Source organism: Salmo trutta, chromosome 24, assembly GCF_901001165.1.
Source record: "Salmo trutta chromosome 24, fSalTru1.1, whole genome shotgun sequence".
Lineage (NCBI taxonomy): Eukaryota > Metazoa > Chordata > Actinopteri > Salmoniformes > Salmonidae > Salmo > Salmo trutta.
The window spans coordinates 6,827,596-6,841,961 of NC_042980.1; the positions used below are offsets into that span (position 1 = coordinate 6,827,596).

The 14,366-nt window shown below is 40.5% G+C and overlaps 1 protein-coding gene across 1 annotated transcript in view; it reads left to right on the forward strand.

Annotated features, from left to right (window-relative positions):
• Positions 1-5,707: 5,707 nt before the first annotated feature.
• The window catches only part of cops8 (COP9 signalosome subunit 8), a 31,264-nt gene continuing 22,605 nt past the window's right edge, over positions 5,708-14,366 (forward strand). The window contains exons 1-2 of the mRNA XM_029710827.1: positions 5,708-5,854; positions 7,377-7,447. Of these exons, the coding sequence (XP_029566687.1) occupies positions 5,783-5,854; positions 7,377-7,447 (143 nt within the window). The 5' untranslated portion in view covers positions 5,708-5,782. The remainder of the gene's footprint in view (positions 5,855-7,376; positions 7,448-14,366) is intronic.

A 14,366-nucleotide genomic window follows, 5' to 3' on the forward strand; every position in this document is an offset into this window, starting at 1 on the left:
TCGGCGCGATGCGTGAAGAAACCGAGTGGCTGTACTGACTCTGATAACGTATCCCGAGTGAGCCATGTTTCCGTGAAACAAAGAATGTTACAATCTCTGATGTCTCTCTGGAAGGCAACCATTTCTCAAATTTTGTCTACCTTGTTGTCAAGAGACTGGACATTGGCGAGTAGTATACTCGGGAGCGGTGAGCGATGTGCCCATTTACGGAGCCTGACCAGAAGACTGCTCCGTCTGCCCCTTCTGCGGCGCCATTGTTTTGGATCACCTACTGGGATCTGATCCATTGTCCTGGGTGGTGGTGCAAACAGAGGATCCGCTTCGGGAAAGTCATATTCCTGGTCATAATGTTGGTAAGTTGACGTTGCTCTTATATCCAATAGTTCCTCCCAGCTGTCCAATAGTTCCTTCCTCTTTGCTTATGGCCGTATACTGCTCATTGAGTGCGGTCATATTGCCAGCATCGGTTTGTGGTGGTAAATAGACAGCTACAAAGAATATAGATGAAAACTCTCTAGGTAGATAGTGGGTCTACAGCTTATCATGAGATACTCTACCTCAGGCGAGAAAAACCTAGAGACTCCTTAGATATCGTGCACCAGCTGTTTATAAATATACATAGACCGCCACCCCTTGTCTTACCAGGGGCTGCTGTTCTATCCTGCCGATAGTGTATAACCCGCCAGCTGTATGTTTTTCATGTCGTCGTTCAGCCACGACACTGTGAAACATAAGATATTCAAGTTTTTAATGTCCAGTTGGTAGGATATACATGCTTTTCATTCGTACACTTTATTGTAAGCTTATTGTAATTTGCCAATAGTACCGATGGCAAAGACAGATTAGCAATTCATCACCAGATCCTCACAAGGCACCCCGATCTCCTTCCGCGAAAGCTCCGTCTCTTTCTCCTGCAAATGACAGGCATGAGGGCCTGTTCGGGTGTCTGGAGTAAATCCCTCTCGTCTGACTCATTAAAGAAAGATTCTTTGTCCAATTCAAGGTGAGTAATCGCTGTTCTGATGTCCAGAATCTCTTTTTGGTCATAAGAGATGGTAGCAGCAACAGTATGTATAAAATAATACAAACAATGCGAAAAAACAAAATAGCATGGTTGGTTAACCTCTCTAGGGTAGGTGGCACCAAATCGTTCCACCTACGTAACAGCCAGTGGAATCCTGTGGCGCGTTTTTCAAATACCTTAGAAATGCTATTACTTCAATTTCTCAAACATATGACTATTTTACAGCATTTTAAAGACAAGACTCTCGTTAATCTAACCACACTGTCCGATTTCTAAAAGGCTTTACAACGAAAGCAAAACATTAGATTATGTCAGCAGAGTACCCAGACAGAAATAATCAGACACCCATTTTTCAAGCTAGCATAAAATGTCACAAAAACCCAGAAGACAGCTAAATGCAGCACTAACCTTTGATGATCTTCATCAGATGACACACCTAGGACATTATGTTATACAATACATGCATGTTTTGTTCAATCAAGTTCATATTTATATCAAAAACCAGCTTTTTACATTAGCATGTTTTGTTCAGAACTAGCATACCCCCCGCAAACTTCCGGTGAATTTACTAACAATTTACTAAATTACTCACGATAAACGTTCACAAAAAGCATAACAATTATTTTAAGAATGATAGATACAGAACTCCTCTATGCACTCGATATGTCCGATTTCAAAATAGCTTTTTGGTGAAAGCACATTTTGCAATATTCTAAGTAGATAGCCCGGCATCACAGGGCTAGCTATTTAGACACCCAGCAAGTTTAGCCTTCACCAAACTCCGATTTACTATTAGAAAAGTTTGATTACCTTTGGTGTTCTTCGTCAGAATGCACTCCCAGGACTTCTACTTCAATAACAAATGTTGGTTTGGTCCCAAATAATCCATAGTTATATCCAAACAGCGGCGTTTTGTTCGTGCGTTCAAGACACTATCCGAAAGGGTAAATAAGGGTTACGAGCACGGCGCATTTCGTGACAAAAAAATTCTAAATATTCCATTACCGTACTTCGAAGCATGTCAACCGCTGTTTAAAATCAATTTTTATGCCATTTTTCTCGTAAAAAAGCGATAATATTCCGACCGGGAATCTGCGTTTAGGTAAATAGACGAAAGAAAATAAAGCACAGGATCGACTCGTGCACGCGCCTAAGCCCATTATCCTCTTATCGGCCACTTGCCAAAAGCGCAAATGTGTTTCAGCCTGGGGCTGGAATGACATCATTCAGCTTTTTCCCGGGCTCTGAGAGCCTATGGGAGCCGTAGGAAGTGTCACGTTACAGCAAAGATCCTCAGTCTTCAATAAACAGAGACAAGAAGAACAAGATCTTGTCAGAGAGGGCACTTCCTGTTCAGAATCTTCTCAGGTTTTTGCCTGCCATATGAGTTCTGTTATACTCACAGACACCATTCAAACAGTTTTAGAAACTTTAGGGTGTTTTCTATCCAAAGCCAATAATTATATGCATATTCTAGTTACTGGGTAGGAGTAGTAACCAGATTAAATCGGGTACGTTTTTTATCCGACAATGTAAATACTGCCCCCTAGCCCTAACAGATTTTAAGAGCCCATAAAACGGCTGCCATTCCCTCCTGCGCCATTATTCTATATATACGCTGTCGTCTGTAGTGATTGTTATCTGTGAAGTTAACCGTACTGATAAATGCATAGATCAGAATAATTTGACACAACAGATGATAAATGAAAATAATGATGTTGAACCACCAAATCTGAAAGATAAATTGTATGGGGATGGCAGGTATTGTGGGGGAGGATCAGAAAGTTAGGAATTACAAAAAAATGTAATAAATGTAGATTAACATGCTATTTCAATGACAATACATTCCGTTATGCAGCATAATGATTTATTTGTATTATTTGGGGGGAGGAAGATGCAAAAACTTTGTAATGGCCAATTGGAAAACTCATTGTCACTAAACATAGTGTTACAAATCTCAGGAATATGTGGGACAAGAATAAGGGAAACATTTATACATTCTACTACTAGTGACAACAAAGTGAAATTTAACAAAATGGTACAAACAGAGAATGTAAATGAGGCTTGGGTACAAAACCTATTGCCTGTGGAGAGTTTAAATGACGGAATGTCAACTGATAAGAGAACCCTCAGACTGCCAACTTAATATGCAAAATATACACACTTTTGAGGATAAAGAACCTGCTTCTGATCTACATCCTGATGCATCCAAGAGTTCATATGATGGAGTGTCAGTGGTGCAGCCCAATCAAATCTCAGACACCCAAAATATTGGGAATGAATACTATCACTTAGAGCAGTGTTTCCCCAACTCCATCCTGGGGACCCCATAGGATGCATGTTTTGGTTTTTGCCCTAGGACTATACAGCTGATTAAAATAATCAAAGCTTAATGATGAGTTTATTATTTGTATCAGCTGTATAGTGCTAGAGCAACAAAAACGTGCACCTCTTGGGGTCCCCAGGACCAACTTTGGGAAACACTGACTTAGAGACAGAAAGTTGTGGTCGAGGTTTATCAGATGAGGAAATCGTAAGCTTTATGAAAATTGAATCAGATGAGCAGCATGTAACTGGAGAGGTTGACATTGAAATAAGCCAGGATACACTGGAGTGTGTTTTGTCAGATTAGGCTCATTTTGAGGAGTTCAGGCTTACCACTCCAAATAATAGTGTGTTAGTGTGTTCACATTGACTTGTGACTAATGGGAGAGGGTCCATTCAGAGAGAAATGGTAGGTATTTTAAAAGTTCATTTGGGTAGGCCTATTTGCACAGCTGAGAAGCATGGTCCAGAAAAGTTGGATCCTCAGCCTCTGCCTTTTAAAAAAGCAGTAGCAGTTGTGGTGTGCTTGTTCTCTAACGCAGTCTTATGAGAGGGCAATGTGAATACATGAGTGATTGGAGAGGAAATTATTTAAGTGAAAGAAGTTAAGATTTTAAACTTGAATGATAGAGCAGACTGATGAAATTAAGCTATATGTTTAATCATGAAATAAAATGTAAATATAAATGTTGCATGTTGCGTTTATGTTTTTGTTCAGTATATATATTCCACAGACCCTAGTGAGTAATCCCAACCACACTTTTACTTCTGCACAAATAATCGTTTTTCCTGTACAGCTACTGTATATTTGTACCATATAGTGTCCAGGCACCCCATTTTAAGCTGTTTGACCACAGTAAAAGGTCAGCAACACTCCGTATTATTCAAAGCCCCATGAAATGAAACCATCTATACATTCTACAGACCCTACTGAGTATTCCCTACAATACTTTTACTGCGGCACCCAGAATAGTTTTTGCTCTTTAAGTGTGGAGGTGGGGTAATTGAAGTTGAAGATTCCTGGTGTTTGTGACGCCTGTCGTTTGGTGCGACGCAGACCCGGCTGAGAGCGTGGTGAAACAGAGGTGACACAGTCTTTCTTTACCTGACAAAGTAATGTTAGGACATATGAGTTATGCTATTAGAGCTTTGTGCCGAATCCACTGCAGTGTTATAGGTCACATTTATGGGCATATCACAGTAGAGTGTCGGAGGGAGATTGAAAGATGTGGGAAGTGTACAGGAGGACATGGGACAGAGGAATGTGTAGTTTTGGTGGGAAAAGTGTGTCAACTGTAGGGGTGCCTATGTTGCTGGGGATTGGCAGTGTCCGGTGTTAGAGAGGGTGGTTGAGGTGGTCGAGGTCAGAGTAGTGCAGAAGGTGTCATATGCTGAGGATGTGAAGAAAGTAGAGGAGAGTGGATCAAGGGTGAGGGATTCTGAGAGGATCCCTGTGAATAGTAGATCTGTGCCAGAACAGAGGAATAGGCCAATGAGTGATATATGTTTCAGTAAGGTTGGCTTCTTGGCATTCATAGCCATGGTCGGGTAGGTTACTTTCTAAATTTAATCCGATACTAGTTTACCTGTCCAAAATTGTCATCAGTAACGTAATTTTTGGGTTACCCAAACTCGGTAATGTAATCTGATTAAATTCTGTTACTTATACAGTAGATTACTTTCCCCTTAAGAGGCATTAGCAGAAGACAAAAATGTATGTTACCAATTGAACGACATCTATTGCAGAATAAATCAATGCTAAAGTTTACATAGCTGGCCATATATGGATTTTAAATTTAACTTTACGGGTTGGTTCTGTAGGCTTCTTCTAACCCATCGCTTTCTACTACATATAATAATACGATGAAACTATATATTTACATTTAAAACCAAAGTCTATCAGAATTCAAGTCATTCCAATAAATGTTATACCCCTTGATCTTCAATAGGACTTGGAAATATGGAAGAAAAGATTAGCCAAATTGGTTTACCTGAGGATGACCTCAAAACTAAGGACTTATTACTCTGTTGTTTATGATTTTGTTGTCATGGAGGACTGGTTGGGCTTATTGATTTGAGTTGAAAAATAAATGCTGTGCTCATGGAATGCCTTGAGCACTACTGAAAAGTGCAATTTACATATGAAAAATGAATGCCATTTGCTATAGGCCTATTGATACATTGAGAAAGGGGAACCACAACGTGTAATGGATCTATACTATAGTTCAGTTGGGAGCGGTAAGGCAACCTATTGGATGCTAACCGCCGTTAAAACCCCACCGAAGAAGAATAAGACACTCTTTGACCCCCCCCACAAAAACGTATTACTTGGTGGCGAAACAACGCCACCTGCTGTGCTGAAGGGAGACACATTTTCCGCCAAGTTGGGCCTTTTTATTCCTCTCTGCTGACGAGACGCTGGTGAACGACGCTATGCCTGCCGTAGTTATAATGGATGAAAATTATGATAAACTTTTAGAGCAGTGTCAAACACAGGAACTTGAGGTAGTTATATCCAAGTATTTCATCAAACGTGTGGAACTTGAAGCTTTAAATGTGTCTATTCGCAAAGAGAATCTCTTTGGTCTGTGTGTTTTAACTTAGCTAGCTGTGCTAACTAGCTAGCCATCCAAACACAACATAGCTAGCTAACTAGATCATAACATTCAATTGGGAACAGCTAACGCTGTATTTAACGTACGAGAAAGTAGCTAACTACCCGTATCTACGTCAGTTAGCTAGGTAGTGAGCACAGCATATATAGCTAGGCCATAACATTACATTGAACACAGCATTTAACTGCGATTTGCTATGTAGCAGGAGGAAAGTAGCTAGCTATTCACATATTCAAATATCACATTGTGTTGAGCATTTATCCTTAGCTAGGTTTTTACAATTTGTGCGTAAAGTAATATTCGCAGACCGTTAAGGTTGTTTAATATACAGTAAAATGTTTCCTGGATGGGTCCTTTCGGCCAGGTCGTGCAGCTATCTATATAGCCACGTTATTAAATGGACATCTTCAGTCATGAGGGTACAATGTTTGGAACTTCATGACCGTCATTAGCCAAGTATCCATCTAACAGAAAATGGCGGTACAATTTTATGAATGTCAACAAGCAATGTTATTTCGACATGGTGGGACATTTTGTCCCTGAAATTAATTATGCAGGAAATATGGTTGGAATAATCATATCGAAGTAAACTTGGAGTCACGCGATGTTATGTGGTCTTCCCACTACGATTTTGGAACACGTGCAGTTTATTAAGACTACAGAGTAAATACGTTTTGAACTTGATGTACCTCTAATAAATATCGATGGTCTTATTCTGGTGACATGATAAATGATGCTTGGCTGCCGTTTGACAAATATAATAAATCTCGCTATTATCTATAATAGTCTCATTTAGGCTTGCCTAGCCGCACTGTCTCTGCGAACTGTTAGCTCGAGCTCACATCCCTAGACCAGAGTGGGCACATTTGCTATTTAACGCAACATTTCTACTTACAAAACCATCAGTAGAATTGAAAATGTGATGGAAATGCTTTGAACTTTTGATTTGAATTCGGTACATGTATTTTTTTTTATATATATATATTTAAACTTCATATTCATTTCCAGCACCACCTCAACATTATGTGAAAATCTCCCCTTTTTTGTTGAAAAAATATTGCGGAAGATACGTGATTCCTATGACATCATCGGTGTGCATCATGTGATTTGAACCAATTATGAGTAGGCATTGCCTACTAGTTGTCTACTATTGGTTGTCATTTGAAACACTTATCTTCCTCAGTCTCTAATATGAAGTTGAAAAGGGGTGATATTTCCTTTAGTGCACATAAAAGGCACTTTTTTGCTTATAACGTTACATCAATACTCTTTATCAGCAACATGTGAGTTTGATGGAAAAACCATGGGTGGGAAAATTGGCAGATGAGAATATTCGCATGAAAATCTGTCATAAATTGGATGGAAACCTAGCTATTGGCTAGACATTGACTAATTGTTTGTTTTATCGCCAGGCTCCAGGTGGCATTGCAACCCCTCAAGTGTATGCCCAGCTGTTGGCGCTCTACCTACTGCACAATGACATGTAAGTCAGGTTTTCTATAGGCCTAGCCCTTCTAAAGAAAATGTTTTCTGACCATTACATGCTGACCAGAACGGTCGTGTGCGCGAGCGTCGCAAAATACATTTAGAAATCCATGTTATTCAATCATTGCACCCGCACTGCTTGCGCGCGCCAACGAGCGTCTGCCATGCCAAGGGCTAAAATAGAACTCCTTTCTATTTCTGACGCAGATCGTGCTGCAAGTCCTGCCTCTCCCATCTCCTCATTGGTTTATAGAAGCAGGTACCCACGTGCCATCTCCTCATTGGTTATACCCACGTGGGTGATTGAAAGATTAACTGTTTTGCCAGTTGTGGTAATACTATGAAAGTGTAGATGCCGATCACCATATAAGTTCAAAGATGAAAAAGCCTGGAAGGAGGAGAGATGACTAGAAACGATTCGGTTGGCCGTTTTATGTGTGGATTAATTGTCGGAGTAGAGGACCTTGTGCATTTCAGGTAAAATAACAACTCAATGTTTATATCCCGGGACAAATTACATATGTACATACATACATACATACATACATACATGCATACATATAGCCTGGCGAAGCATTACGTACGCACAGTGGGGAGAACAAGTATTTGATACACTGCCGATTTTGCAGGTTTTCCTACTTAGAAAGCATGTAGAGGTCTGTAATTTTTATCATAGGTACACTTCAACTGTGAGAGATGGAATCTAAAACAAAAATCCAGAGAATCACATTGTATGATTTTTAAGTAATTAATTTGCTTTTTATTGCATGACATAAGTATTTGATACATCAGAAAAGCAGAACTTAATATTTGGTACAGAATCCTTTGTTTGCAATTACAGAGATCATACGAAACGTGTAGTTGTTGACCAGGTTTGCACACACTGCAGCAGGGATTTTGGCCCACTCCTCCATACAGACCTTCTCCAGATCCTTCAGGTTTCGGGGCTGTCGCTGGGCAATACATGCATACATACATACATACATACAGTCGTATGTATGTATGTATGTATGTATGTACGTACAGTGGGGGGGGGAAGTATTTGATCCCCTGCTGATTTTGTACGTTTGCCCACTTACAAAGAAATGATCAGTCTATAATTTTAATAGTAGGTTTATTTGAACAGTGAGAGACAGAATAACAACAAAAAATCCAGAAAAACGCATGTCAAAAATGTTATAAACTGATTTGCATTTTAATGAGGGAAATAAGTATTTGACCCCTCTGCAAAACATGACTTAGTACTTGGTGGCAAAACTTTTGTTGGCAATCACAGAGGTCAGACGTTTCTTGTAGTTGGCCACCAGGTTTGCAAACATCTCAGGAGGGATTTTGTCCCACTCCTCTTTGCAGATCTTCTCCAAGTAATTAAGGTTTCGAGGCTGACGTTTGGCAACTCGAACCTTCAGCTCCCTCCACAGATTTTCAATGGGATTAAGGTCTGGAGACTGGCTAGGCCTCTCCAGGACCTTAATGTGCTTCTTCTTGAGCCACTCCTTTGTTGCCTTGGCCGTGTGTTTTGGGTCATTGTCATGCTGGAATACCCATCCACGACCCATTTCCAATGCCCTGGCAAAGGGAAGGAGGTTCTCACCAAAGATTTGACGGTACATGGCCCCATCCATCGTCCCTTTGATGCGGTGAAGTTGTCCTGTCCCCTTAGCAGAAAAACACCCCCAAAGCATAATGTTTCCACCTCCATGTTTGACAGTGGAGATGGTGTTCTTGGGGTCATAGGCAGCATTCCTCCTCCTCCAAACACGGCGAGTTGAGTTGATGTCAAAGAGCTCCATTTTGGTCTCATCTGACTACAACACTTTCACCAGTTGTCCTCTGAGTCATTCAGATGTTCATTGGCAAACTTCAGACGGGCATGTATATGTTTTCTTGAGCTTGGGGACCTTGCGGGCGCTGCAGGATTTCAGTCCTTCACTGCGTAGTGTGTTACTAATTGTTTTCTTGGTGACTATGGTCCCAGCTGCCTTAAGATCATTGACAAGATCCTCCCGTGTAGTTCTGGGCTGATTCCTCACCGTTCTCATGATCATTGCAACTCCACGAGTTGAGATATTGCATGGAGCCCCAGGCCGAGGGATATTGACAGTTCTTTTGTGTTTCTTCCATTTGCGAATAATCGCACCAACTGTTGTCACCTTCTCACCAAGCTGCTTGGTGATGGTCTTGTAGCCCATTCCAGCCTTGTGTAGGTCTACAATCTTGTCCCTGACATCCTTGGAGAGCTCTTTGGTCTTGGCCATGGTGGAGAGTTTGGAATCTGATTGATTGCTTCTGTGAACAGGTGTCTATTTTACAGGTAACAAGCTGCCGTTAGGAGCACTCCCTTTAAGAATGTGCTCCTAATCTCAGCTCGTTACCTGTGTAAAAGACACCTGGGAGGCAGAAATCTTTCTGATTGAGAGGGGGTCAAATAATTATTTCCCTCATTAAAATGCAAATCAATTTATAACATTTTTGACATTCGTTTTTCTGGATATTTTTGTTGTTATTCTGTCTCTCACTGTTCAAATAAACCTACCATTAAAATTATAGACTGATCCTTTCTTTGTCAGTGGGCAAACGTACAAAATCAGCAGGGGATCAAATACTTTTTCCCCCCACTGTATGTACAGTTGAAGTTGGAAGTTTACATGCACCTTAGCCAAATACATTTAATCTCAGTTTTTCACAATTCCTGACATCGTAATAAAAATTCCCTGTCTTAGGTCAGTTAGGATCACCACTTTTTTTTAAGAATGTGAAATGTCAGAATAATAGTAGAGTGATTCATTTCAGCTTTTATTTCATTCATCACATTCCAAGTGGGTCAGAAGTTTACATACTCAATTAGTATTTGGTAGCATTGCCTTTTGTCCATTTTACATTTACCCACACTTTAGCTTGACCTGAAATCACTTTGTCAAAATTAGAAACGTGTAATATCTGAAAATGTAGCTAGCTATCTTATTTTCAGATATTACACGTTTCTAATTTTGACAAAGTGATTTCAGGTCAAGCTAAAGTGTACTGTTAGCTAGCTAGCTAACGTTAGCTGGCTGGCTTCCTAGTGGACATTATTATTATTAGTTTCCCAGAGCTGTTTGCTTTTCTCGTTAGCTAGCTAACATTGAACCTGGTTGGTTAGCTCCCAGCACAGTGGCATTGTTGGCACTTTGTTCAATTTTGCTTAACTAGCTAACCTTAGCTAGTTGGCTCATTAGCTAATGTTACGTGTGTACAACACCCGTTGTATACATCATGATTTATGCATCTCCGTCAGGATTGTCATACCACGGTTGCCCTTAGTTTGAAGACGTAATCCGCAGACAGGTGTTTTTCCGTCTCTTTAGCTATCATACTCTAATTCCACTGATTTCAAAACTTGATCCTTCAGAAGGTGGCGAGCACACTTATGAAGCTCCACTATACAATATGTATTTTTTAAAAGCCGCGTTCGACAGGATTACCAACACAGACTGACGAGCTCAAATAGACAGAAGCCTTCAATATGGCAGACCAATCCAAACTCTTCTCTCGGCATGTCCAGCCTACTCATTATCTCAGCCAATCATGGCTAGTGGGAAGGTTGCTTTCTTTTTCTGTGGCTTAACCAACAATGCTCATTATTTAACAATTTTATTTCTCTTTACAAATGTATTTATTTTTATTTTACCTTTTATTTAACTATGCAAGGCAGTTAAGAACATTCTTATTTTCAATGACGGCCTAGGAACAGTGGGTTAACTGCCTTGTTCAGGGGCAGAACGACAGATTGTTACCTTGTCAGCTCAGGGATTCGACCTTGCAGTTACTAGTCCAACGCTCTAACCACTAGGCTACCTGCCGTCCATGGCATACAAGTTTGTTATTAAGGCACATGAAAGTTCACATCTTCGAGAAAGCATTTCTGGAAAAAAAATGCATTTTGATTAGAAATATTTTTACAGTCAAATGGCTCTCCTGGGAACTTGTGACTTGTGACATACGCCTTATTTCCTGAATCGGGTCAGATATGCAGGTATACGCCCTATACCCACTTAGTTTTCAGTGTTCATTGCCTATACTCACTTCTTAATCCCTTCAGTTGTGTAGTGGAGGTATCCAATTTGTTAATTATGTAGTACAATAGAGAAATCATGCACAAAGTAGCCTACACAATCATAAATCATGTGAAGTTTTTTCACATGCGCACAGCACACATTGTAGACTGGTTGTCGCATGGCGCAGCTCACAGAAGAATGACATCTGTAGCCGGTAAGTGGGAAAGACGTTTCAAACTTATGGACATCACTTCAAAATAGTGGATTCGGCTATTTCAGCCACACCAGTTGCGGTCAGGTGTATTAAGCACAAAGCCATGCAATCTCCATTGACAAACATTGGCAGTAGAATGGCCTTACTGAAGAGCTCAGTGTCTTTCAATGTGGCTTCATCATAGGATGCCACCTTTCCAACAAGTCAATTCATCAAATTTGTACCCTGCTAGAGCTTCCCCGGTCAACTGTACGTGCTGTTATTGAAGTGGAAACTAGGAGTAACAACGGCTCATTCGCGAAGTGGTAGGCCACACAAGCTCACAGGACCGCTGAGTTCTTAGCGCATAACAATCATCTGTCCTCAGTTGCAACACTCACTACCGCGTTCCAAACTGCCTCTGGAAGCAATGTCAGCACAAGGACTGTTGGTCCGAAGCTTCATGAAATTGGTTCCATGGCCAAACAGCTGCGCCCAAGCCTTAGATCACCATGTGCAATGCGAGGAGTCTGTTGGTGTGGTGTAAAGCTCGCTGGCATTGGACTCTGGAGCATTGGAAATGCGTTCTCTGGGGAGGTTAATCTCACTTCACCATCTGGCAGTCCGACGGACGAGTCTGGGTTTGGCGGATGCCAGGAGAACGCTACCTGCCCCAATTGATAGTGTCAACTGTAAAATTTGGTGAAGGAGGAATAATGGTCTGGGGCTGTTTTTCATGGTTTGCAGTAGGCCCTTAGTTTCAGTGAATGCTCCAGCATACAATGACATTCTAGACGATTCTGTGCTTCCAACTTTGTGGCAACAGTTTGGGGAAGGCCCTTTCCTGTTTCAGCATGACAATGCCGCCGTGCACAAAGCGAGGTCCGTACAGAAATGCTTTGTTAAGATTTGTGTGGAAGAACTTGACTGGCCTTCACATAGCCCTGACCTCAACTCCATCTAACACCTTTGGAATGAATTTGAACGCCGACTGCAAGCCAGGTCTCCGTGCCCGACCTCACTAATGCTCTTGTGGCTTAATGGAAGTCCCACAGCAATTTTCCATCTAGTGGGAAGCCTTCCCAGAAGAGTGGAGACTGTTATAGCATTAAAGGGGGGACTAACTCCATATTAATGCCCTGGATTTTGGAATGTGATGATTGATGATCAGGTGTCCACATACACTACATAACCAAAAGTATCTACCAATAATAAATGCTAACCAAGGCAACAATGGGTATGCAAATCAGGTATTGAAAAAGTTTGGTCCTTAGTCTATTTACGATGCTCAATTCAGTCATCATGCGCCGTTTGCAGGAACATTTCTAAAGGTTTTCCCTAAAAACCTTCCAATTAAATGTTGACTGCAATGTAGGCCTACCTGACAGAATGGTTTATGCTGATTTTGCTCAATTTAATTAAAGGCTAACTACACCCTCCACAAAATGTTAAATTTTTCCCAGACCTCAAATGTTCTCCTGATGTTGTTTAAGCATTATTGTAAACTTAGGAACATCATTTTTTTAATGTGTGATTTTGAAGGAAAATCTGAATAATGTGTCGTTTTCACACAGGGCTTGCTTCTCCAGACACTACTACACAGGACTGATGGAAAGACACCAGTCCATTCACTCTGACATAATAAGCCAGGTCCAAATCATAATACAAAAACACAACCATTAGGCTAAGGCAGTTCCCAATCGAAATGTACAACTATTAGTTCCCATTGCAAAAAAACAGTTCATGTTTATCACACAAAGGTAAGCTAAAGTTTAAATGCAACAATGTTTCACACACAAGTTATTTTCAATGGCTAACAGCATGCGAGCTGCAATAAAAGAAGTTCCACTCACCATATGATGATCATTTGAAATGTATCAATTTTCAAGGATAACTTTCAACAAGAAGTTAACAAATTAGCAACAACATCCTATTCGATAACGCCTGTTGCTGCAAACTAGCCTACAACAGCTAGCTAACTAGACTGGGAAACATACTGCGCACTATTGCTCAGTGACTTGTTGATCTTTTGAAGGCAGTTTCCATATGTTTTTGTAAAAATGGTTCCACCCATGTTTAAAGTCAATGTAGTTGGTTGATTCCACTGTCACTCCAAAATGTTGCCCTAATATAGTTGAATGGCAGATGCCTTCTGATTGCCTAGCCAATGGCTGACTGAGCAAGCAGAGACCACCAAAGAAAAATCCTGATTGGATATTTTTTTTCTCTGAAGTGTTAACCCTTTCCTTTCTAACAAAAACTGAAGATATTAAATGAGAACATCATTGAAAATGATACGAATAATTGTATCATTTTATAAATCCTTAGCCTTTCTCTGAAAGTGTAGGAGGCCCTCATTGTTCCCCACTGTTTGGGTTAGTAATCATTTGTAGAGTGGCTCTATTTGCCCTCAGCATGCATTTTGTTTCACCTTTCTGAATGTCTAAAGACAAATTCTAAAATATGAACACACAAATACAGGACATTTTGAACTCCTATGGTGACGATTTGACAGTTACAGTCATGGTCTTGAATTGGACTCATTTTTCTGTTTTTATTTTATTTAACCTTTTTAGCTCGGCAAGTCGGTTAAGAACAAATTGTTATTTACAATGACGCACTAATAAGGCAAAATTCGTACTGTGGGGATGGGGAATGGGAATTTTTTATTTATATATAAATAAATA